Raw genomic sequence first — 26,229 nt, forward strand, 5'->3', positions numbered from 1 at the left:
GCTTTGGGCCTTTCACTGTTGTATCCGTAGGCTTGAAGAGTACCAGGGACAAACTGAGTGCACAAATGAATACATGATGTATCCTAGTCACCCTGGGACTGTAACCTCTCTGAGCCTCAGTTTCCTCACTATCAAACTGAGGTAAAAGAAGAATCTGACTGAATGATGTAGTGTGTGTGTACAGAACATGGCACCGTGACCGTGCATAGAAATTAGCAATTGCTCGGTAAATATTAGAACTAAGGTCCACAGGAAGTAAGTGACTTGCCTAAAGTCACACAGCCTGCCAGCAGCAGAGCTAGGATAAGAGCAAAATGCTAAGAAAAAAACTGGTGAATGGATAAACAAAATGTAGTATCTCCACACAACAGAATATTCAGCCATAAAAACAAATGAAGGGCTGGGCGTGGTGGCTCATGCCTGTAATTCCAGCACTTTGAGAGGCGGAGGCAGGAAGATGATTTGAGCCCAGAATTTGAGACCAGGCTCAGCAACATACCCTGTCTCTACAAGTAATTTTAAAAATTAGCTATGTATAGTGGTGAGTGCCTCCCAGCTACTCAGGAGGCTGAGGTGGGAAGACTACTTGATCCCAGGAGGTCGAGGCTGCAGTGTGGCATGACTGAGCCATTGCACTCCAGCTTGGGGACACAGTGGAGATCCTGCCCCCCACCCCCCCAAAAAAGGAACTAAGTACTGATTCATGTTACAACATGGATGACCCTCTAAAAATTATGCTAAGAGGCCAGACGCAAAAGAACTCATTCTGTATAATTGCATTTACATGAAATGTCTAGAAGAGCTAAATTTAGAGACAGAGAATTAGATTAGTGGTTGCCCAGGACTGGGGGTGGAAATGGGGAGTGACAGCAAATGTCCAGAAGAGATCTTTTAAGAGATGTGGTAAATTTTTGTAGTAAATCTCTGCAAATTCATTAAAATCACTTACAATGTTATGATACGCCAGTTATACCTTAATCAAGCTGCTAAAAATTTGTTTTTATATTTATTTATATATTTATTTATTTATTTATGAGACAAGTTCTCACTCTGTCACCCAGGCTAGAGTGTAGTGGTGCAATCTTGGCTCACTGCAACCTCCGCCTCCCAGGTTCAAGTGATTCTCGTGCCTCAGCCTCTCGAGTAGCTGGGATTACAGGTGCCTGCTACCATGCCCGACTCATTTTTTTGTATTTGTAGTAGAGACAGGGTTTCATCATATTGGCCGGGCTGGTCTCGAACTCCTGACCTCAAATGGTCCACCCACCTTGGCCTCCCAAAGTGCTGGGATTACAGGCTTGAGCCATCACACCTGGCCTAAAAATTTGTTTTTAAAAAAGAAAGGTCCTGGAGCGGTGGCTCACACCTGTAATCCCAACGCTTTGGGAGGCCAAGGCTGGCAGGAGGATTACCTGAGGTCAGAAATTTGAGACCAGCCTGGCCAACATGGTGAAACCCCATCCCTACTGAAAATGCAAAAATTAGCTGGGTGGTGGTGGCATACACCTGTAATCCCAGCTACTTGGGAGAGTGAGGCAGGAGAACTGCTTGAACCTTGGAGGTGGAGGTTGCAGCGAGCCAAGATTGCCGCCCCACTGCACTCCAGCCTGGGCGACAGAGCGAGACTGTCAAACAAACAAACAAATAAATAAATGGAAGAAAAAGGTGCTAGGAGAGCTCAGTAGAGGAAGCTCTTGGGCGTCCACACTTCCCTTCCAGCTGTGCAGTCCTCGGAGATTCCACCCAGTGCACAAATGCAACTGACTTCTGAGCAACACCGATCTGCAGATGGGCTCACCCCAGCTCCCAGCTCATCCTCTCTCCCCTACCTTGCCTCGCCATTCAGGGCAGGAGCAGAGCCTGCCTGAGGACCCAGCTCTGTGCAGGTCCCTGACCTCTAGGAGTGTCCCCAACACCCAAGGCAGATAATTGGTCTGTGGCAAGAAGGGAGTTCCTGATTTTGTGGAACTAGGCGACAGTGACAACAAGCCTGCCTCAAGAGGCAATGAATGTTGAGGGATCAGAGCCACAGCAGGGGTTGGAGATCAGTTAGAGTCCATAGGAAGCCACGAGAAAGTCTCAGCCAGATCCTAACCAGGTGCTGTACTTCGCTTTCAGTTTCTTAAAACACCGACCACCAGCTCTGCAGAGGACAGGTCACTCCGGCAGAGAACCAAGCCACCCCAAGGCGGCCAGTGTCTTCACACTGAGTGGGGAAATGTTGCTGCTGGGGCAATCTCAACCGCCATGCTCTTGCGTCAGGGCCAGGATGGGTTCTGAGGCAGCCCAAAAAGAGAAACAGGCCCAGAGAGGCGGGGTCACATGGGGCCAGAGACCCCAGGAGGCCCTCAAGCCTTCAGCCAAAGCACCCCGATGGCAGAGCTGGGTAAACTGGGATATAATCCCAGCCACTTCAAGGGCACAGAGAGCACCAGGATGTAAAATCAGCAATAGCGGGTGGTGGGACCCCAGAGCCCACTCACTCCATCCCCAGCCCCACTCCTGAGGCACCCAGTTTGAAATCACCTATCCATGAACCTCTCCTTTCAAGATGGAGAAAATGGCCTGTAATCCCAGCACTCTAGGGAAGCCGAGGCAGGTGGATCGCTTAAGCCTAGGAGTTTGAGACCAGCCTGGGCAAAATGACAAAACCTCAACTCTACAAAAAAATACAAAAATTAGCCAAGACACGGTGGCTCATGCCTGGGGTCTCAGTTACTTGGGAGGCTGAGGTGAGAGGATCATTTGAGCCCAGGAGGCGGAGGCTGCAGTGAGCAGAGATCATGCCACAGCATTCCAGCCTAGGAAACTGAGACCCTGAGATAGAAAGGTTTTTTTGTTTTGTTTCTTTAAGAGCCAGGGTTTTGCTGCTGCCCAGGCTGGAGTGCAGAGCCATGATCATAGCTCACTGCAGCCTTGAACTCCTGAGCTCAAGTGATCCTCACACCTCAGCCTCCCAAGTAGCTGGGACTACAGGCACATGCACAGCTTTTTCTTTCTTTTGTAGAGATGAGGTCTCACTATGTTGCCCAGGTTGGTCCTGAACTCCCAGGCTCAAGCAATCCTCCCACCCTGGCCTTGCAAAATGCTGTGATTACAGGCATGAGCCACCGCACCTGGCCGGAAGGGCCTTTCTGTCAAAGGCACAGCCACTAGGAACAGAGCCAGGGTTAGACTCATCTCCTGTGTCCACCAGCCAGGCCTGGCCAGACATTACCCTCCCCAAAGCTGTGGGTCAGAAACCCTGGGGGACTTGTGGAAAGCAGAGACCACCTTCCCTTTTGAATCAGGCCTGACTGTGATGGAGTCCTCAGATGACACTTGTACTGTTTGGATAACACTACCATCTGGCCCTGGTAAGTGAGAACTGAGAAATCTTTGCCACCAGCCTCAGCATCCAGGTCACTTCTGACAAGGCCATTGGGGTTTTGTTTTTTTTAAATTCAGGATGAGCTGAACCCTTGCCACAATTCCTTCAGCCCATGGAAGGAGATGACCCCAGAGAAGCTCTGGCCACTGTGGGTGCTGCCTCAACAAAAGCCTTCTGTGAGGCTTGCCCCTTCACCTCCAGGCCCAACTCCTGACAGAGGCCAGTGTCCCTGCTTCCTGGGCCTGGTGAGATTCACTGCACACAGGTCAGTGATGGCACAGGAATGGGAAAGCTCTCGAGAAACGAGCCTGGGTCCTCACTGACAGAACGTACGAATCCTGTCTCAGTAAGTGGCCAGCAAAAGACTGGACCAAAGCTAGACATGGTAGCACATGCCTGTGGTTCCAACTACCCAGAAGGGTGGGGCAGGATTGCTATAGCCTAGGAGTTCAAGACTGCAGGGAGCCATGGCTGTGCCTCTGTACTCCAGACCTGGTGGGTGACAGAGCAAGACGCTGTCTTTAAAAAAGAAAAAAGAAAAAGGACTGGATCAAAGTCCTGTGAACTCCCCCAGAAAAGGGGACATTCTGACAAATTGTCACTTTAACTGTGACTACAGCCCAGATTGGGCCAGGGCTTCCGGACTGAGCCTTCACTCTATGCCTCATTGCAGTGAGGGAACAGTGGGCCTCAAGATAAACATCTGGGGACCAGAAACAGAACACTGCCTGTGTCTCAAGTCTTCCTTGATTAGCTTTTGTGTGTGTACACACACATACTCTTGGCACACACCTTTCAAAATATGGGTTGCATAGCAATGTTATTTCCTTCTGAAAAATAAATTTTCCCTCCTTTTTTGCATATTTTAAACATATACATACACACACACAGTTACTGTATTTTACATAATCTTTTTTTTCTTTTGCAAATGGATACTTTTTGAGTTCAGTGAGCTTCTCCCTCCAAGGTATTACAATGTAAACATAGTGTAACTCACAGTCACCACAGTATGTTTCCGGAGGGGTAAAGGCGGTGAGGAAATCAGACCTTGTCTAACAAAGAACTAGGAGACCCACTTGACACTCCGCTCTTTTGGAGCACCCTACATTGGTAAATCTTATTTCTCTCCAAGTGCCTTTCAAGCTGACTAATATCCACCACGGCTGTACCTGGCCTTCCCCTTCACCTTTTTCACCATTCTCTAGCCTGGCACAGACCACTTGCCCAAGAGGCATTCCTTTTTTTTCAGAAGAAGTTTCACTTATGTTGCCCAGGCCGGAGTGCAATGGTGCAATCTCAGCTCACTGCAACCTCTGCCTCCCGGGTTCAAGTAATTCTCCTGCCTCAGCCTCCTGGGTAGCTGGGATTACAGGTGCTCCCCACCATGCCCGGCTAATTTTTTGTATTTTAGTAGGGACAGGGTTTTACCATGTTGGCCAAGCTGGTCTCGATCTCCTGACCTTCAGGTGATCCACTCACCTACGCCTCTCAAAGTGCTGGGATTACAGGCATGAGCCACTGCGCCTGGCTGAACCATTATTTATTTTTGGAGACAGGGTCTTGCTATGTTACCCAGGCTGGTCTTGAACTCCTGGCCTCAAGCGAACTTCCCGCCTTGGCCTCCCAGAGTGCTGGCATTACAGCCATGTAACACCATGCCCAACTATTTTTCTTTTCTTGGTTTTTCTTTTTTTCTTTTGGAGACAGGGTCTCACTCTGTCACCCATACTGAAGTGTGGTGGCATGTTCAAGGCTCACTACAGCCTCAACCTCCTGGGCTCAAGCGATCCTCTGCCTCAGCCTCCCATGTAGCTGGGACTACAGGTACACATCACCACACCTAGCCAATTAAAAAAAAAATTTTGGCCAGGGGTGGTGGCTCATGCCCGTAATCCTAGCACTTTGGGATGCCAAGCCGGGTGGATTACCTGAGGTCAGGAGTTAGAGACCAGCCTGGCCAAGATGGTGAAACCCCGTCTCCACTAAAAATACAAAAATTAGCCAGTGCGGTGGCAGGGACCTGTAGTCTCAGCTACTCGGGAGGCTAAGGCAGAAGAATCACTTGAACCCAGGAGGCAGAGGTTGCAGTGAGCCGAGATTGCATCACTGCACTCTAGCCTGGCGATAGAGCAAGAATCCATCTCAAAATTAAAAAAAAAATTTTTTTTAAGTTATGGGGTCTCACTGTGTTGCCCAGGTTGATCTGGAACTCCTGGGCTCCAGCAATCCTCCCACCTCGACCTCCCAAAGTGCTGTGATTACAGGCATGAACCACCATGCCCTGCCAAGAAGCATTCCTGACAGCGTGAGCCCCAACCAGACAGTATGGAACGGCCACCTATTACTAGCTTGGGCAAATAACTTAACACACTAGCCTGTGTCCCCATCTATAAAATGTGAATACAACACAATCTATCTCACAGGGTTATTCTCAGGATGCAACGAATGATCATGCTGTGTCATACCAGATACCTACTGGGGAGCTCAGGAACCCTGTAAACATCTGCATGTTTTATCTAGCCCTGTAAGATGCTCAGATGTGCAATACTACTTAGTTGGCTAATTGCTGCCTCTCTCCAGCTAGACCTCAGACCCCCTGAAACGGCCAAAGGTAGCAGGTCCAACAGTACCAAACAAGCAACACAAGGTGTGCAGAGCTACCGTGTGCCAGGCTGGCAAAGGGGGAGCTGAGAGTAAGCCAGGCCCCTGCCCAGGCAGGGGATACCCCGCATAAGTGGTAAGACTGATACAAACCCAGGAGAACTAACAGGTCCAAAGTGTGCAAGGGAGTGGGTGGGGGAGTGGGTGGGGGAAGGGCTTTCGAAAGACATCTAATCCCTTCTGAGAACAGGGTGTCTTAAAGGCACAAAGAGTATGAATAAGTATCCACCCAGAAAGGTGAATAGATTTATTTCTTAATAATATATCCTGAATGAAATTGGCCAGAAGCCAGAATCTTGTCTGTCTGAAACACAGAGCTCGTTTGGGAAGGTCCCGGGAAATTATCCACCACGCAGCCCTCACAACCCTGTCATGAGCCCGGCACACTGCTGGCACTGCGGCCTCACAGCAGCCTCCAAGTAGAGCAGTGGAGTCCTTGAAACCACCCAGCGTGGTAAGTACCGTTACTGTCCCCGCATTACAGTGCGGGAAGCAGGCTCTGAAGTAATTCACCGGCTGACCCCCTCACCCACCCCTAGTGGACACCTCCAGCTGCATGAACGGTGGCCTTCATTAATTATCCCTGTCTCCGCTACAGAAGAGGAGGCTCCTTTGGATCAACAACTGCCTTTGTCCACATTCTGGGCCAAAAGGGCTGGCCTGGGAAGGATCTTGGGGCATGGGCACGCCAGCTCCTGCCTCGGAGATACAGAACCTGGTGGCTGGCCCTACCCCAGGACTTCACTCCCGGCGCTAGGGCCCTGGAACTCCGTCCTTCCGGCGCTCAGCCTTCTCAGTCTCCTTCCCCTCCGCCTCCTCCCGCCCCAGGTCAAAGCTTAGACCTCCTTTTTACAAAGGATGCCAGGGTTCTGCACCCACGTGCACCGTCCTCCTCTCCTCTTTCCCCAATCAGCCCCGCCGCTGCTTGGCGTATCAGCAGCTCCCTGCTCCAAACTCAGACCCAACCCACGGGTGGCAGGAGACAGGGGTAGGGGAGCGTAGTCTGAAGTGGGGAGGCCAGGCCCCCGAGTCTCCTGCAAGAGGAGTTAAAAAAAACAGGCTCTCTAGAGTCGGACTGCTGGCGCTCAAATGCCAGATCTCCCTGTGTGTAACTTTGGGCAGCTGACTAACTCGGAGCCTCCGTTTCCCCATCTGGAAGGGAGAATACTCCCGGCGACGTCCATACAGCCAGGTGGTGGGGAGAGTTAAGAGGGCCGCGTTCTCTAGAATAGCAATAATGGTGGCCTTCCCGGCATCGCCCTAGAGGAGACTTGGCGAGTCGCGAGCCCATCCCCCGCGCCACCGTGCAGCGGCGAGGCCCGCGAACAGCGTGGGGCAGAGCCGGCCTGAGGCGCACGGAGGACCAGAGGCCCACGCGGCCGAGCCCGGGCAGTAGGGCGAGAGCGCGACGCAGCGGAAGCCGCCTGCAGCCCGGGGCCCTGCGAGGCGCGTCTCCGCCCTCCGACGGCGCCCGGGCCACCTTCCTCGTCTTGGCATCGCGCAGCGCGACCCAGAGCCCGCGGCGACTCTGGCCGCTGCAGACGACCCCGGCCCCGCCCGAGCCGCGCTCCCGGCCGACGCCGCACACTCACCCAGAGCCCGCCGCCGTGGTGGCCTGGATGGAGCTGATGCGCAGGCGGTTGGCCGTGTCCTTCAGGGCTTGCAGCTTCTGCTGGTCAGGCTTGTGGTAGCCCTCCATGGTGCGGCGGGCGGGGACCGGGCGCACACGCGGACACGCAGAGGTAGCGGCGGCTCCAGCGGCTACAGGAGGCTGCCGAGACCCGGCGCCCGGCGGGGGCGCGTTAAGACGCCGGGCGGGGCGGGGCGGGGAGGGGAGAGGCGGGGCAGGGGGAGGAGGCGGGGCTCGGATCACCCCAGGCCTTCGGCCCCGCCCCGCCTGGGGCCGCCGCCTGCCCGCTCCCCTCCGCTGCCCGGCTAGGCGCTGGGCCGCTGCGGACTGCGAGGTTAGCAGTTAACCACACACACCAATAATAACACAACGAACAACTCAAGGTTCAAGGCTTGGCTCCTGACTCGAAGGCCTCTCAGTCTCCCTCCTCCACACAGTCCTCCGTGGAATTGTCACAGCTAATCCCATTTTAGAGATGACAAACTGAGGCTTGGCAAGGGCAATCAAGGTCGCAAGGCTGGTGGGTGCCAGGCTTGACCCCAGCCGACCAACCCCAGGCCCAAGAGATTGCAGGACTTTACTATTATTTTGAGACTGAGTTTCGCTCTTGTTGCCCAGGCTGGAGTGCAGTGGCGCAATCTCGGCTCACCACAACCTCCGCCTCCTGAGTTCAAGCAATTCTCCTGCCTCAGCCTCCCGAGTAGCTGGGATTACAAGCATGGGCCACCACGCCTAACTAATTTTGTATATTTAGTAGAGATGGGGTTTCTCCATGTTGGTCAGGCTGGTCTCGAACTCCCGACCTCAGGTGATCCTCCCACCTTGGCCTCCCAAAGTGCTGGGGTTACAGGCGTGAGCCACCGCACCCGGCCCTATTTTTTTTTAATAATTAAAAAATGTTTTTTCTTTGAGACTGGGTCACCCACAGTCACCCAGGCTGGAGTACAGTGGAGTGATTACAGCTCCCTGCAGTCTCAGCCTCCTGGGCTCAAGTGATCCTTCTGCCTCAGCCTCAAAAGTAGCTGAGACCATAGGTACACACTACCACGCCCGGCTAATTTTTGTATGTTTTGTAGAGATGGGGTTTTACCACTTTACCCAGGCAGGTCTGAAACTCCTAGGCTCAAGCCATCTGCCCTCCTCTGCCTCCCAAAGTGCCGGATTACAGGCATAAGCCACCATGCCCAAACACTCAGGGCTTTAGAGCCCTGCACAGGGGAGGGGGATTATTGAAAATGAGAGTAGGATAGTGGTAGCCATGACAGTGCCAGGTGATGATAACTGAGAAATTACTAGGGGAAGACCCTTTACAAATTATTAGGGCCTAGAAACACTGCCGACTCTTAGGGAGATTATTGGGTTTGCTTCCAGGTCTGTAGGGACAGCGGCACCCACCACTACTGTTATCAGAACCCATGGTCCCCAGAGGGATGAGGCTCTCCAGAGTGGGATTAGGGAGGGACTTTCATCACAGACACTGTTTCATTCAATCCACCCACCACACTTGGCCAGTGAGGTACATACTGCCTACAATGCCTATTTTACAGAGGAAGAAGCTCCATTTGACAGAGGAAAGATAAAGGCAAGACCCTCAAATGGGTGTCTGGGCAGGGAGCTAAAACCCTGAGACGGCCAAGAGACACCAGTGGCCGCCCTGTGTCCTCTATGTCCTCCCTGCATTGCCCATACTCAGAGAGCTCTGAGTCATGAGGCAATGGACTGAATTTGAGTGAGTCCCCCAGCTCACCTCCAGGTGCTCCTCTGCTGGCCTGACCCCTAGATGCCCAATCTGACCCTAAGTATGGCATCCCATAGCACCTGGCTCCCGCTGGCCCAGCCCGCAGAGGCTGGCCCTATGGTGTCTGGCTGGTGAGGACTACGGGCTAGGGCTAGGATTGGAGGGGGTCCCCAGAGTGTGCCACCCTCAGAGGCCTGGCAGGTGCCACCTCTGCCCTCAGGCTGCTCACTGTCTGGAAAAAGGGCAAACCCTTGAAACCCTTTGAAAGCTCTGTGCCTTGGCCGGGCGCGGTGGCTCAAGCCTGTAATCCCAGCACTTTGGGAGGCCGAGACGGGCGGATCACGAGGTCAGGAGATCGAGACCATCCTGGCTGACACGGTGAAACCCCGTCTCTACTAAAAAATACAGAAAACTAGCCGGGCGTGGTGGCGGGCGCCTGTAGTCCCAGCTACTCGGGAGGCTGAGGCAGGAGAATGGCGTAAACCCGGGAGGCGGAGCTTGCAGTGAGCTGAGATCCGGCCACTGCACTCCAGCCTGGGCGACAGAGCGAGACTCCGTCTCAAAAAAAAAAAAGAAAGCTCTGTGCCTTCCAACTCTGTGGCCCTTAGGACAGTGGCTTCCTAAGCGAGTGGCCTCAATTTCTTGATCTGCCTAATGGGACTCATCCTTATCACTCCGCACCCACTCTGGTCTCTGACAATGGCACAGAACTCACCATGGCTCTGGGGATCTAGGAGTAATGGAAATAAAATTGTCCCTCCCCACCACCTGGGGCTCCAGGGACCTCAGGGCGGCTTCCTCTCCTCTTGAGGTTCCACATGAATGGGGCCTGTGATATTATGATACGCATATATGGGTCCCTGACTTAGAACTCCCCCAAACCCTTGTTATACCATTGGGGTGCTTTAGGCCTCAGGAACAGAGCCCAGAAACAGTCTCGCAGGCCTTCGCCTACCTTCCTTTCACCTGCTCCTTTCTCTCCCCTGGCAGGATCTTCTCCTGCCGGTCTGTCTTGGAGCTGGCCATAAATAAGTTCTCTCACCAACCTCGTGTAATTGTAGGTCATTAGACCCCCATGAGAAGGGGTTCTGTCCCATACCCATGAGAAGGGAAGATCAGAGTGGGTGCAGAGTGATAAGGATGAGTCCCGTTAGGCAGATGGGGAAATTGAGGCCTCTCCCTTAGGGAGCCTCTGTCCTAAGGGCCACAGAGTTGGAAGGCACAGAGCTTTCAAAGGGTTTCAAGGGTCTGCCCTTACAGCAGACAGTGAGCTTCACAGAGATGCCAAGAAGAGTAAGGACACACAGGTCTTGCTGGGTTTCCCCACTCAGTCAATTAGCATTAGATCATATACTTTTGGTCTAATCACATTTCCACAAGGCTGTCAATCATGTGTATCCAATGAAATGTCCAAGAAAGGCTCAAGAGGACGGGGTTCAGGAGCTTCTGGACAGCGGAACACATGGAAGTTCACAGGAAGGTGAACAAGAACTCATCCACGTGCTGGGAGGGTGGCACATTCCAGCTCCATGGAGACAACTGCTCCTTCACTAGGGACCTTTCCAGGCCTCCGTCTGTGTATCTCTTTGCCTAGCTGTTTGTCTCCTTTAAAATATCCTTTGTAACTAACCGATAAATGTGCTTTCCTGAGTTTTGAGAGCTGCTCTAGCAAATTAATTGAACCCAAAGAGGGAGTGGTGGGAACCCCAACTTGAAGCTGGTCAGTCCCGATCGTGGAACTCACGGGAAGGAGGAGGTGGTTTTGGAGGACTAAATCCTCAACCTGTGGTTTCTGAGGCTGTCTCCAGGTAATTAGCATCAGAATGGAATAGAGCTGGAGGACACCCAGCTGGTGTCGCTGCAGAATTGCTTGCTTGCTTGGTGCATGGGGAGAAACCCCCACACATTTGATCACAGAAGTCTTTTGTGTTAATTGTTGTGGTGTGAGAACAGAGGAAAAACAGAGTTTGAGTGTTTTCACAGGGCCCAAGAGTTCAGCCTTATTTCAAGAGTTCTTGGTCTTCCCAAAGGCCAGCTTCAGAAACAGAATCCTAGGCTAGCTGGGGGTGTTGCTAGCACCCAGTTTGTCCAGGGTGGTTCCCTTGTCCCCAGGTCCCAGGGTCTTTATTCAAACCCTCACACCTCTGAAGTCACATGACACTTGGAAGAAAGTCCTGGAAACCTGTCTGGCTTCCGGCTAAATCTGGCTCCCTGCTGCCCTCACGCCCCATCCTCTCTCAGCCTCCTGTTCACCTTCCCCATGGCTGCCAGAGAACTCTTCCTCCCCAGTTTAACTCCCATGTTGTCCTTCCTCCACCCTTTCGATAAAAATCAGGTCCCACAGCCCCACCCATCTCAGCCACACTGACCTCGAATTCCTTAAAAAACACCAAGCCCTCTCCCTCCTAGAGGTTTTGCACAGGCTGCTCCCTGAGCCAGCAGAGCCCTTCCTGAGGCTCCTCACATGGCCTGGGTCTAGAGCCATGCTTCCCATCACACTGCCTGTCTTGGTCTCTGCAGGGGTCTCTGCCTATCTGCATGATCTTTTGTCAGCTCCAGGAGAGCCAGGATACGATCTTTTGTCCCTGGCTCTATCCCCAGGGACTACAACTGTGTCTCATATACAATAGGTGCTCAAGGAATGCCTGCAGAATGAAAGCATGAATGTCAAGTGATGTGCCCGAGGACACAGAGCCAGCAAGTGCTAGGGCTGCCCCCAAGCAGAGAAGGCATCAGGGAGGCCTCAGGGGAGGGAATCTGGCCACTCAGACTGGTGTCCTTCATTCCGACCTTTCCAGAAACCGAGACACAAAGGTGCTCTGTTGGAGGGTAGGAAGTGGCAGAAATGTCCTACTGCCAGCATCAGGTGCCAGCAGAGGCCACAGTGACCTGAGAGCAGAGCCACATGCTGGAATCTGAGCTGTCCCCCAGGACCTGTGCAGCACTAGGGAGAAGGTCGCCCTTAGAGGAGCCAGGACAGTGTGAGTCCCCACGTAAGAGTCCCCCACAGCCACTCCCCAGGGATCTCCAGGATCACTAAAAGGGACCTGAGGGGGGTTGGGGTCCTGAGGGGTGCCATACCACCCAGTATTGTTACTGGGCGATGGCTTTGATCACCGAGACAGTGCTGATGGATTCTAGTGGCTGCCTAGAGTGGAATGTGGAGCAGAGAGTTCTGAATTGCCCTTCAGCCTGAAATGCCAGGACTGGTCTAACCATACTGGGCAGGGTCACCTGGCATAAGAGACTGGCAGTGTCGGGAAGTCATGTCCCACCTCTTCATGTCCCCTGTATTTTGGGGACCCAGAGGGGCTGCACATGGGCCAAGCATGAGGAATCCCAGATTGCAGGAACTGTTTGACACACACACACTCACACTCACAGATGATGCTCACACACCCTCTCACATGTTTGTTGTTGTTAAGAGATAAGGTCTCACTATGTTGCCCAGGCTGGAACTTCTGGGCTCAAGTGATCCTCTTGCCTCAGCCACCCAAAGTGCTGGGATTACAGGCATGAGCCACTGCACCAGGCCCGTGATACGTTGTTAATGGGGTAAAAGTAAGGTAGAGAACAGCAGATAGAGGGTGATCCTATTTCTGTCAAAAATAAATAAAAGCACACGTGTGCCTTTGTGCACTTGTGCGCACGCTTGTAGGTGTGTGTAAGTTTACATGGGCACGCAGAGAGTCTGCAGGGACAGGTTCACAAACCATGGGAGGCTTGGAGAGTGGGAACTGGGGGGACTTTCAGTTTTTTATTTACCCTTTTCTCTTTTGTTGGAATTTATTGGCAATGTACATGGTTGACTTTTTTTTTTTTTTTTTTTTTTGAGACAAAGTCTTTCTCTGTCACCCAGGCTAGAGTGCAGTGGCACGATCTCGGCTCACTGCAACCCCAGCTTCCTGGGTTCAAGCAATTCTCCTGTCTCAGCTTCCCGAATAGCTGGGATAACAGGTGCCTGCCACGACATCCAGCTACTTTTTGTATTTTTAGTAGAGACAGGGTTTCTCCATGTTGGCCAGGCTGGTCTCGAACTCATGGCTGCAGGTGATCTGCCCATCTTAGCCTCCCAAAGTGCTGCTACTACAGTTGTGAGCCACTACACCTGGCCAATGGTTGACTTTTTAATCAGAAAAAAAGCAAAATAGGCCGGGCACGCACACCTGTACTCCCAGCACTTTGGGAGGCCAAGGCAGGTGGATCGCTTAAGGTCAGAAGTTACAGATCAGCCTGACCAACATGGTGAAACCCTGTCTCTACTAAAAATACAAAAATTAGCTGGGCATGTTGACGGGAGCCTGTAGTCCCAGCTACTCGGGAGGCTGAGGCAGGAGAATCACTTGAACCTGGGAGGTGAAGGTTACAGTAAGCCTAAATCACTCCACGGTGCTCCAGCCTGGGAGACAAAGCTAAACTCCATATCAAAACAACAACAACAAAACACACACACACACACACACACACACACACACACACACACAAAAGAAAAAGAAAAAAAGCAAAATAAAATTCTATCTTGAAAAAATAGCTAGTGAAGTTAGGGGCAGGTTGCATTTTTGTGAGCACACATTTTCTCTTGGTTTCCTGTGATTATGTAAAGCTGCTCCCATGTTTCATAAGTCAGGCTGCTGCCCTGGATGTTTTTGGGTTGGGAACAAACCCCCAGGCAGTGGGAGCTTGATGGTGCCTCTCCTGTCCTTGCTTTGCTATCCACATAAAACTTAGAGCAATGCCATCCTGATGTGCTCCTGCACGTTCACCGAGCGGGCACTGACGAGGCATGAATGGGCCCTGGGCAGCTGCATTCCTGAGTGACAGCACTGGACATCGCTTTGGCAGGGCTGGGCCCACGTGTGTGCTCCTGGAACATGCTTGGGCCAGCGTCTGGGAGCCTCAAGTCAGCACAGGGCTTGCAATGGAGCCAACATCAGCTCTGGGTCCTCAGGACACTGTTTTTGACTCGTATCCAAGGCTGGCCGCCTGCAGGGGCCTGGGAGGAGTCCTCGTGGAGTGAGTGTCCAGCTCCTGCCCTCCTGTGCCGAGTAGACAGCCTTGCTCTTGAGTACCCAAAAGAGGCATGTAGGTTGACTGAGTTTTAATACATCTATCTCTCCTCCCAATACCTGAAATTTCCTTCTGGAGGCATTTTTAGGGAAATGCCTCTTTTGATAATGTAGTTGCCATTTGAGAACACAAATTGTTCAACTCATTCACAGAATGTCTGATTTCTCTTGTACTCAATTTATTTTTGTTTTTTAAAAACATTCAATTTCTTCTTCCTCCTCCTCCTCCTCCTCTTCTTCTTTTTCTTCTTTTTTTTTGTGAGACAGAGCCTAGCTCTGTCCTGTGGGCTAGAGTGCAGTGGCGCAATCTCAGCTCACTGTAACTTCCGCTTCCTGGGTTCAAGCAATTTTTGTGCTTCAATCTCCTGAGTAGCTGGGCATACAGGCGTGCGCCACCGGGCCCAGCTAATTTTTTTTTTTTTTTTTTTTTTGAGACAGAGTCTTGCTCTGTCGCCTAGGCTGGAGTGCAGTGGCACGATCTCAACTCACTGCAACCTCAGCCTCCCGAGTTCAAGCAGTTCTCCTGCCTCAGCCTCCCAAGTAGCTGGGATTACAGGCACACACTACTGTGCCCAGTTAACTTTTGTATTTTTAGGAGAGACAGGGTTTCACTATGTTAGCCAGGCTGGTCTGGAACTCCTGACCTAGTGATCTGCCCACCTGGGCCTCCCAAAGTACTGGGATTACAGGCACACGCCACCTTGGCCAGCCAATTTTTGTATTTTTAGTAGAGATGGGGTTTTGCCTTGTTGGCCAGGCTGATCTCAAACTCCTGACCTCAGGTGATCCACCAGCCTTGGCCTTCCAAAGTGCTGGGATTACAGGTGTGAGCCACTGCGCCCGGACTAAAAACACTTAATTTCTGATTATCGAACTAAAACATAGTCATTGGAAAAATCTGAAAGTACAGAATTTTTTTTTTTTTTTTTTCAGACTGGATCTTGCTCTTTTGCCTAGGCTGGAGTGCAGTGGCACAGTCTCGGCTCACTGCAACCTCTGTCTCCTGGGCTCAAAGGGATTCTCCCACCTCAGCTTCATGAGTAGCTGAGGCTATAGGCACGCACCATCATGCCTGGCTAATTTTTTAGTATTTTTGGCGTAGAGATGGGGTTTTGCCATGTTGCCCAGGCTGGTCTCGAACTCCTGGGCTCAAGAGATCCACCCGCCTCAGTTTCCCAAAGTGCTGGGATTACAGGCGTGAGCCACCATGCTTGGCCCAGAAAATTTCAAGGTGAACTAAAATCATACACTATTCCACACAAAAGGGACTACTGTTAAAGTTGCTTGCTCATTTGACAAATACTGATTTATTACATATAATTGTTATGAAGAAAATAGGCCAGGCACAGTGACTCACACACACCTGTAATCTCAGCACTTTGGGAGGCTAAGGCAGGAAGATCGCTTGAGGCCAGGAGCATGAGATCAGCCTGGACAACATGGTGAGACCCTGTCTCTACAAATTAAAAATTAAAAAATTAGGCCGAGCGTGGTGGCTCATAATCCCAGCACTTTGGGAGGCCAAGGTGGGTGGATTACCTCAGGTCAGGAGTTCCAGACCAGCCTAGCTAACGTGGTGAAACCCCATTTCTACTAAAAATGCGAAAATTAGCTGGGTGTGGTGGCGCACGCCTGTAGTCCCAGCTACTCAGGAGACTGAGGCAGGAGAACTGCTTCAGCCCAGGAGGCAGAGGTTGCAGTGAGCCTAGATCGTGCCCCTGCACTCCAGTCTGGGCAACAGAGCGAGACTCCATTTAAAAAAAAAATTAAAAATTAGCTGGGCATGGTGGCATGTACCTGTAGTCCCAGCTACTTGGGAGGCTGAGGTGGGAGGCTTGCTTGAGCCCAGAAGTTTGAGGCTGCAGTGAGCCATGATTGAGCCAATGCATTCTAGCCTTGGTGGCAGAGCCAGATCTTGTCTCAAAAATAAATAAATAAATAAAACAGGGTCAGGGTCAGGGGTCAGGGACTGGAGAGGGGCTGCAAAGTAGGGGGTTGTGTACTTCAGGTTGTCAGACAAGGCTGAAGACAGTCATTGCTCAGTATGTTTGCTATTGTGAATTCCTTGTTTTAAAAAATACATTGTCGGCCGGACGCAGTGGCTCATGCCTATAATCCCAGCACTTTGGGAGGCTGAGGTGGGCAGATCACCTGAGGTCAGGAGTTTGAGACCAGCCTGGCCAACATGGCGAAACCCCACCTCTACTAAAAAATACAAAAATTAGTTGGGTGTGGTGGTGGCACCTGTAATCCCAGCTACTCAGGAGGTTGTATGTGCGCCTGTAGTCCCAGCTACTCAGGAGGGTGAGGCAGGAGAATTGCTTGAACCTGGGGGGTGGAGGTTGCAGTAAGCCAACATCGTGCCACTTCACTCCAGCCTGGGTGAAAGAGCGAAACTCTTTCACACACACACACAAAAAAGTTCCATTGTCAGGATCACGTAAAACCATTTTCCCCCTATACTTTCTCATTAGCATTTCAAAATTCTTCAAATAAATCGTCTTTACTAGCTGTGCATTGTCCCATCATAGGGCCGTGTCCTCATCTATTAACCATTCCTTAGGACTGAGTGCTCAGACCCCTTCCGGCTGTTAATCATTGGATATTGCCCGCAGTTAACATTTTCGTGCCTAAATCTTGTCCTCCTGGTGAGTTATCTCCTGAACCAGAGCCCTCAGCAGGTGTTGAGAGGAGGGTGGCAGCTTTGCCAGAGATCTGGATACATATTTGGCAGAGGGCTAACCAGAAAGTCTGGTTCTGCCACTCATCACCTTTACTTCCAACTGGCAAGGTCCCATTGTGGGATTGACAGAGTGAGAGGAGAGAGGGAGCCTGAAACCTGCATGGCCTTCAGTGGAGCCCTTTCTCTGGTCCTGTTTCATCATATCTGTAAAAGAGGCTTATTCTTGCTACATGCAGAGGTTGAATTCTCCCCTGTGCCAGGCCCTGTGTGCTGAGTCAGAGCCCCCTGGGGCCATTCTCTGTCTGGGAAAAGCAAATCCAACTAGGTTTAGCAGGGCTGGAAGACTTCCAATAGTTTTCAGGTCATAGATCCATAAACTTTTTTGGGTAATTTTGTGTAGGGGGTGGGAGTATATTGGACCCCTCTGGCCAGTAGCAAAGGGAAGTGCAATGAGAGGAGAGAATTCTGAGATGAGTTTTGCAAATCACTTTCACCAGGATGTCTACAAACTCCAGGTTCATGGGACTGGGCAAGAACACCATGAGAGGGAAACAAAGGGGAGGAAAGGGAGCCTGGAGACAGGAGAAAAACGCACCAGCTCCTCGACTCTGCTGGGAGCCAGCCTACCCAAGTACACAAGACTTTTCCCTTTTTTTCCTTTCACATTTATTGCCTCTATCTCTCTCTTTTTGAGACAGGGTCTCACTCTGTTGCCTAGGCTGGAGTGCAGTGGCACGATCTCAGCTCACTGCAACCTGCATCTCCCGGGTTCAAGTGATCCTCCTACCTCAGCCTCCCGAGTAGCTGGGAGCACAGGTGTGTGCCATCATGTCCTACTAATTGTTTTGTAGAAATGGGGTTTTGCTGTGTTGCCCAGGCTGGTCCCAAACTCCTGGGCTCAAGCAATCCACCCACCTCGGACTCCCAAAGTGCTGGGATTATAGGTATGAGCCACTGTACCTAGCTTTTTTTTTTTTTTTAAATCACACTGTTTATCTCATTTTGAGATAAAATGAACACACCCTGAAATCTACCCTCCCTTAAAAGTGTATAATTCAATGATTTTTGGTGTTGAGGGATAGAGAAAAAAATTAAAGTTTTTTTTTTTTTTTTTTAATTCTCATATAGTCACTACAAAACAGAACGCTTCTGTGGCCCCTGGTCACCAAAATGTGTGAGGATTTCTCCCCACTAAGCAATCCTGCAGTGAACACCAGCTATGTGTCCTCTAATTCAACTCAATTCTGACACTGTCTATCTGGAGATAGTGTCAGATCCCACAGACTGAGGGCTCAGGCCCATAAGACTGTCCCCTACTTCAGATGCCAATCAGTCTTGGCCTCCGCAACTTCCGAGGAACTTACTATAAATTGAGGTTCCCAAGATCCCTTCCCCAGTTCAATTAACTTGCTAGAGTGGCTCACAGAACTCAGGGAAACATTTTACTTATATTGACCCGTTTATTATAAAGGATATTACAAAGGAATCAGAAAAATAGCCAGATGAAGAGACAGATAGGATAAGGTATGTGGGGAGAGGGAGCTGAAAGTTCCAGACCTCTAATCCTCTAATTACTTGGTCTTTCCGGTAACTGCCCCATCCTGAGCCTATCTAGAGGCCTCACCCCAAGTCACTGTGTTAACATAAACTCAGGTGTGATCAAAGAGTGGCTTATGAGTAACAAAAGACACGCCTTCTGCTAAGGAAATTCCAAGGGTTTTTAGCTCTGTGACAGGAACTAGGGACAAATACTAAATATATTTCATCAAGATATGGAAGCAGGTTGGGTGTAGTGGCTAATGCCTGTAATCCCAGCACTTTGGGATGCAGAGGCAGGAAGATCACTTGAGGCCAGGAGTTCAAGGTCAGCCTGGCCAACATGGCAAAAACCCATCTCTACTAAAAATAGAAAAATCAGCTGGGTTTGGTGGTGTGCGCCTGTAATTCCAGCTACTCGGGAGACTGAGGCACAAGAATTGCTTGAGCCTGGGAAGCAGAGGTTGCAGTGAGCCAAGATTGTGCCACTGCACTCCAGCCTGGGTGACAGAGCAAGACTCTCTCTCAAAAAAAGGAAAAAAAAAAAAAAAAAAAAGATATGGGAGTAATCTAAGCATCCATCAGTGGAGGAAAGGATAAAGAAAATTTGGGCTGGGCGCGATGGCTCATGCCTGTAATCCCAGAAATTTGGGAGGCCAAGGCAGGCGGATCATGAGGTCAGGAGTTCGAGACTAGCCTGGCCAACATAGTGAAACCCTGTCTCTACTAAAAACACAAAAATTAGCCGGGCATGGTGGCACACACCTGTAGTCCCAGCTACTCAGGAGGCTGAGGTAGGAGAACTACTTGAACCCTGGAGGGGAGGCAGAGGTTGCAGTGAGCCAAAACCATGCCATTGCACTTCAGCCTAGGTGACAGCGAGACTCCATCTCAAAAAAAAAAAAAAAAGCATTGATACATATACACAAATGGAGTACTATTCAGCCATAAAAAAGAACGAGAGCCTGTTATTTGCAGCAATATTTGCAGTAACATGGATGGAACTGGAAGTAATTATGCTAAGTAAAATAAGCCAGGCACAGAAAGAGAAATACCGCATGTTCTCACTCATATGGGAGAGCTAAAACAGTGGCTCTCATGGAGGTAGAGAGTAGAATGGTAATTACCAGAAGCTGGGAAGGGTAGTGGAGATGTGGGAGAAAAAGAGGGATTGGTTAATGGGTACAAAAATACAGCTAGAATAAGGACTAGTGTTTAGTAACACAATAGGGCAAATACAGTTAGCAATAATTTAGTGTATATTTCAAAATAATTAGAAGAGTGGAATTTACTTTATTTTATTTTTTTGAGACCTACTCTGTCACCTAGGCTGGAGCCCAGTGGCAAGATCATAGCTCACCGTAGCCACGACCTCCTGGGCTCAAGCGATCCTCCTACTTCAGCCTCCTGAGTAACTGGGACCACAGGTGTGTGCCACCACATCCGGCTAATTTTAATACTTTTTGTAGAGACAAGGTTTGGCTACGTTGCCCAGGCTGGTCTCAAACTCCTGACTGAGATTGCTCAAACACTGTGCCTGCTTCAGCCTCCCAAAGTGCTGGGATTACAGCTGTGAGCCACTGTGCCTGGCTAGAAGAGTGGATTCGGAATGTTTTTTTTTTTTTTTTTTGAGACGGAGTCTTGCTCTGTCCCCCAGGCTGGAGCGCAGTGGCCGGATCTCAGCTCACTGCAAGCTCCGCCTCCCGGGTTCAGGCCATTCTCCTGCCTCAGCCTCCCGAGTAGCTGGGACTACAGGCGCCCGCCGCCTCACCCGGCTAGTTTTTTGTATTTTTTAGTAGAGACGGGGTTTCACCGTGTTAGCCAGGATGGTCTCGATCTCCTGACCTCGTGATCCGCCCGTCTCGGCCTCCCAAAGTGCTAGGATTACAGGCTTGAGCCACCACGCCCGGCCCGGAATGTTTCTAACACAAAGAAATGATAGATGTTTAAGGTGATGAATATCCCAATTGCCCTGATTTGATCATCATATGCACATTGTATATGTGTATCAAAATATCACATGTATCCAATAAATATATACAACTATTATGAAGCTATAAAATTAAAAAAAAAAATTAGCCAAGAGTCTACTCCAGGGGCTGAGGTGGGAGAACTGCTTGAGCCCAGTAGTTCGAGGCTGCAATGAGCTATGATAGTGCCACTGCACTCTAGCTTGGGTGACAGATCAGGATTCTGTCTCTTAAAAAATAATAATTGGGCTGGGCGTGGTGGTTCACGTCTCTAATCCCAGCCTGAGCTCAGGAGTTCGAGACCAGCCTGGGCAACACAGTGAAACCCCATCTCTACTAAAAATGCAAAAAAACTGGCCAGGCATGGTGGCACGTGCTCCTGTAGTCCTAGCTACTCGGGAGGCTGAGGCAGGAGAATCACTTCAACCCGGGAGGCGGAGCTTGCAGTGAGCCGAAATCACGCCACTGCACTCCAGCCTGAGTGACAGAGCAAGACTCCGTCTCAAAAAAAAAAAAAAAAAAAAAAAAAAAAAATTACAAAAAATCTTTAAAAGTTAAACAAATCTAAAAAGACCAAATATATTTTATATTATACTATAGGTATATTCACAGATTGTGCAGCTTGTGCACTTCGAAGCACTACCTAATTTTAGAACTTTCTTTTTTTTTTTGAGACAGGGTCTCTCTGTCGCCCAGGCTGGAGTACAGTGGCTCACTTTAGCCTTGACCTCCCAGGCTTAAACCATCCTCCCACCTCAGCCTCTGGAATTGCTGACACCAAAGGTGTGAGCCACCATGCTCAGCCAATTTTTTTTAGTATTCGTAGAAACGGCGTGTCCCTATGTTGCCCAGACTTGTCTTGAACTCCTGCACTCAAGTGATTCTTCGGCCTCAGCCTCTCAAAATGCTGGGATTACAGGTGTAAGGCACCATACCTGGCCTAGTTTTAGAACATTTTTACCACCCAGAAAAAGAGACCTGTACTCATTGGTAGTTCCCTATTTTTCCCTCTTCCTCATTCCAGGCAACCAGGAATCTACTTGTGGTCTCTATGGATTGACCTATTCTGGCTATTTCATATAAATGGCACCATTGCAATTTGTGGGCTTTCTGTCTGACTTCTTTCACTCAGTATGATGTTTTCAAGGTTCATCTGCCTTGTCGCTTGTATTAGTACTTTATTCCTTTTGTTGATAAATAATCTTCCATCCTATGGATATGCCACAATATTCCTACCCATTCATCAGTTCACGGACATTTGGTTTGCTTCCACTTCTTTGCTATTATGAGTAATACTGCTTTATTTAATAATGAATGATCATGTAAACATTTTTTGTGGGTATATGTTTTCAGTTATCTTGGGTATATGCACAGGAATGGAATTGTTGGGTCATATGGCAACATCTAACCATTTGAGGAACTGCCAAACTATTTTCCAAAGTGACTCCACCATTTTACAATTTCACCAGTGATGAATGAGGGTTCCAGTTTCTCCATGACTTTGTCTACAGTTTTTGTATTTTTTTTTTTTTTTTTTTTTGAGATGGAGGCTTGCTTTGTCACCCAGGTTGGAGTGCAGTGGTGCAATCTTGGCTCACTGCAACCTCCACCTCCTTGGTTCAGGCAATTCTCCCGCCTCAGCCTCCTGAGAGTAGCTGGGACTACAGGTGCCCGCCACCACACCCGGCTAATTTTTTTTTTGTATTTTCAGTGGAGATGGGGTTTCACCATATTGGCCAGACTTGTCTTGAACTCCTGACCTTGTGATCGGCCTGCCTCGGCCTTCCAAAGTGCTGGGATTATAGGCGTGAGCCACCACGCCCGGCCTGTTGTTGTATCTTTTTCACCTGGAGCATCCTAGTGGGTGCAAAGTGTTATCTCATCATGGTGGTTTTGTCACTTACTGCTTTTTAAAAAATATACAAGTAACACATATTCCGTGTAGAAAATTTGGAAGTTTAACAAAAATACTGTGATGGTCAGTTTTATGTGTCAATTTGGCTGGACTATAATACCCAGTTATTCAATCACACACTAACCTAGGTGTTTCTTTTATTTATTTGTTTAGAGGCAGAGTCTCACTCAGTCGCCCAGGCTAGAGTGCAGTGGTGCAATCTCAGCTCACTGCAACCTCCACCTCCTGGGTTCAAGTGATTCTCCTGCCTCAGCCTCCCAGTAGCTGGGATTACAGGCGCTTACCACCATGCCTGGCTAATTTTTTTTAATTTTTAGTAGAGATGGGGTTTCACCATGTAGGCCAGGCTGCTCTCAAACTCCTGACCTCATGATCCACCCACCTTTGCCTCCCAAAGTGCTTGGATTATAGGCATGAGCCATTGCGCCTGGCCCAATATTTTATTTTATTCATTTTTTTTGGAGATGGGGTCTCTATCACCCAGGCTGGAGTGTAGCGGTGCAATCTCGCTCACTGCATAACCTCTGCCTCCTGGGTTCAAGTGATTCTCCTGTCTCAGCCTTTCGAGTAGCTGTGACACAGGCGTGTGCCACCATGCTCAGCTAATTTTTGTATTTCTAGTAGATATGGGTTTTTCTCATGTTGGCCAGGCTAGTCTTGAACTCCTGGCCTCAGGCCATCCGCCTGTCTCCATCAACATTTAAAGAAAAGGTGTTAACGCTCCACAGGTTGTGCATCTTTCCCCACGTGAGTCCACATTCTTTTCTACCCTAGGATTACTAACGGCACAGAGGAAGGTTAACTACTGTCACCCTTTGGTTGGATGTTTGCAATGCTTCTGCTTTTATATGCTTCTGCAACAAACAATACTTGTACTTTCCCTCCATCTAGCACTGTGCCTCCAGGAGAGAGCGGTTTTCTTCTGGTTGCCCTTGAAGACATGACTGTGCTTGTCCCGGTCCAATCCCAGTGCCAGACTGGATCGTTGGCCCTCTAACTCACCCTAGAAGGCCTGGGGCTGGAGAGGCCTGGAACTACTCGGAGGTAAGTGCCAGTATGAGGCCAGCCAAGCCCTTGCAGACCTGCTTTCCTTTCCTTGTGCATAAAGAAAACATGCCGAGTCATTGTAACTTGCATTTTTTTGAGTAGTGCGGTCAGGCCCTGTGTGGCACTGCCGTAGGCCTAGGTACCTCCTAGTGCGAGGAGCAGGAGCTGCTTTCCAGCAACGCCCTACAGTCCCTGTCAACTCCTGCCCAGGGGCACTGGACAGGCTGGGCTGGGCAGGGGCGGTGCCGGTGACAGACAGGACACTCCTAGGGGCTCCTCCTGCACAGTCTGCAGGACACTGTAGGGAGAGATCTTCATCCTTGCCCCCTTTTCTGGTACCTCTTGGGTTTCCCTGAGCAAGGCTGGGGTGGTGGAGGGAGCTATTTTGTTCCAGTGGGTGTTAAACATTAAAGCTTTTGTTTTGTGTCATGGGGAGATTAAGTGGATTTTCTCCTGGGCTGGTTGTTGAATAGCTGAGAGTGAAACTGGCTTCCTAGAGTAGGACTAAAAAGCTCCAGAGAGGGGCTCACAGAGGGATTGCTCAACCACTGCGAGCCACAGCTCCTCCTGGAAAACCTGAAACCACCACGAGCACCTCCCTCGTATGGTCCCCAGAGAAAGTGAGTGAGGAGATATATCACTTCCCAAACCAGGGTTCCTTGGCCCCCAGACACGTGACTTTTTCTCTCTTTCTTCCCATCCCTGCCTCCAGAATTAGCAAGGGCACCCAGTCAGCCATCCTGTTCTAGTGACTTGGACAAGACATTTAAAAAGCATTTGTCAGTCCAGGCACGGTGGCTCACACCTGTAATTCCAGCACTTTGGGAGGCCGAGGTGTGCGGATCACAAGGTCAGGAGTTCGAGACCAGTCTGGCCAATATGGTGAAACCCCGTCTCTAATAAAAATACAAAAATTAGCTGGGTGTGGTGGCAGGTGCCTGTAGTTCCAGTTACTCGGGAGGCTGAGGTAGGAGAATCGCTTGAACCCGGGAGGCGGAGATTGCAGTGAGCTGAGATGGCACCACTGTACTCCAGCCTGGGTGACAGAGCAAGACTCTGTCTCCACAAAAAAAAAAAAAAAACACAAAAAAAAGCAAAAAAACCATTTGTTCCATGCTACTGTGCAAAACAGAAAAGTGCTGCTGCTGGCCACCTGGTCGTGGTTTTGCCATCACCGATCCTCCGATTTCACTCATCAATTCATTTACCAGGGTCTATGCGTTGGGCACAAGTGCTGGATGCCCCAGCAGCACGTGTTTATGCCGCACTGTCCTGTGATTTGTATAAACAATTGCCTGCCGAGATTGTTGATCAGGGAAGGCGCCAAGGAGGGGGTGACAACCAGTTTTGAAATAACAGAATTTTCTGCAACAAAACTGTGCCTGTGTCTAGCTGGCATGGGTGAAGAGGGGATTGAGGAAATATATTCATTTCCATATGTATTCTTTTATGTTAATTTCATTTAATTTTATTTTTGCAGAGACAAGCTTTCACCATGTTGACCAGGCTGGTCTCAAACTCCTGACCTCAAGTGATCCACCTGCCTTGGCCTCCCAGAACTTTGGCCACCGCGCCCGGCCAACTCTTTTTTTTTTTTTTTAAACCCAAGCTGGAGTGCAGTGGTATGAACACAGATCATTGCAGCCTCGACCTCCTGGGCTTAACTGATCTTCCCACCTCAGCCTCCCGAGTAGCTGGGACTATAGGTCGCGCCGTCACATCTGGCTTTGTGTGTGTGTATGTGTTTTTGGTAGAGATGGGTTTTGTCATGTTGCCCAGGCTGGTCTTAAACTCCTGAGCTCAAGTGATTCGCCCACCTCTGCCTGTCCAAGGGCTGGGATTATAGGCGTGAGCCACCGCGGCTGGCTCCTGCACAGACATTATGTGGGAGAGTAGCATGCTTCTCAGTGATGTATGGAGAGGTTTCAGAGGCAAGACCAGAGGTCCTCTATGGGGCATTTTGGGAATTTGTGTACCTGTGTCCAAGCATTTCCATATTAAAGAAAAAATTTTTTTACAGAGTCTTGTTATGCTGCCCATGCTGGACTTGAACTTTGGGGCTCAAGCAGTCCTCTTGCCTCAGCCTCCTGAGTAGCTGGGACTACAGGTGTGCTCCATACATATGTAATATGAAACATTTCATTATGAACGTTTCTGCTTTACATTACAATTAGAGAGTATTATTTTAAAATTGTGTGTACAAAAAAATCCTTTCAAAAATTCTTTTCTTTTCTTTTTCTTTTTTTTGGAGACAGAGTCTTGTTCTGTCACCTAGGCTGGAATGCAGTGGTATGATCTTGGCTCACTGCAACCTCTGCCTTCTGGGTTCAAGTGATGCTTGTGCCTCAGCCTCCCTAGTAGCTGGGATTACAGGCGCCCACCACCAAGCCAGGCTAATTTTTGTATTTTTAGTGGAAATGGGGTTTCATCATGTTGGCCAGGCTGGTCTCAAACTCCTGACCTCAGGTGATCCGCCAGCCTCAGCCTCCCAAAGTGCTGGGATTATAGACGTGAGCCACCGCACCTGGCCAAACCTTTTTATTTTTACTTTGCTCTGTTGCCCAGGCTGGAGTGCAGTGGGCTCAAGTTATCCCCCTCAGCCTCCTGAAGTAC

At 49.9% G+C, this 26,229-nt stretch overlaps 1 protein-coding gene across 1 annotated transcript in view; it reads right to left on the reverse strand.

The window, feature by feature from the left end:
* TKT (transketolase) overlaps nt 1–26,229 on the reverse strand; it is a 643,634-nt gene that overhangs the window by 23,087 nt on the left and 594,318 nt on the right. The window contains exon 2 of the mRNA XM_050781088.1: nt 7,624–7,832. Coding sequence (XP_050637045.1) covers nt 7,624–7,730 — 107 coding nt within the window. The 5' untranslated portion in view covers nt 7,731–7,832. The remainder of the gene's footprint in view (nt 1–7,623; nt 7,833–26,229) is intronic.

This window comes from Macaca thibetana, chromosome 2, assembly GCF_024542745.1.
Source record: "Macaca thibetana thibetana isolate TM-01 chromosome 2, ASM2454274v1, whole genome shotgun sequence".
Lineage (NCBI taxonomy): Eukaryota > Metazoa > Chordata > Mammalia > Primates > Cercopithecidae > Macaca > Macaca thibetana.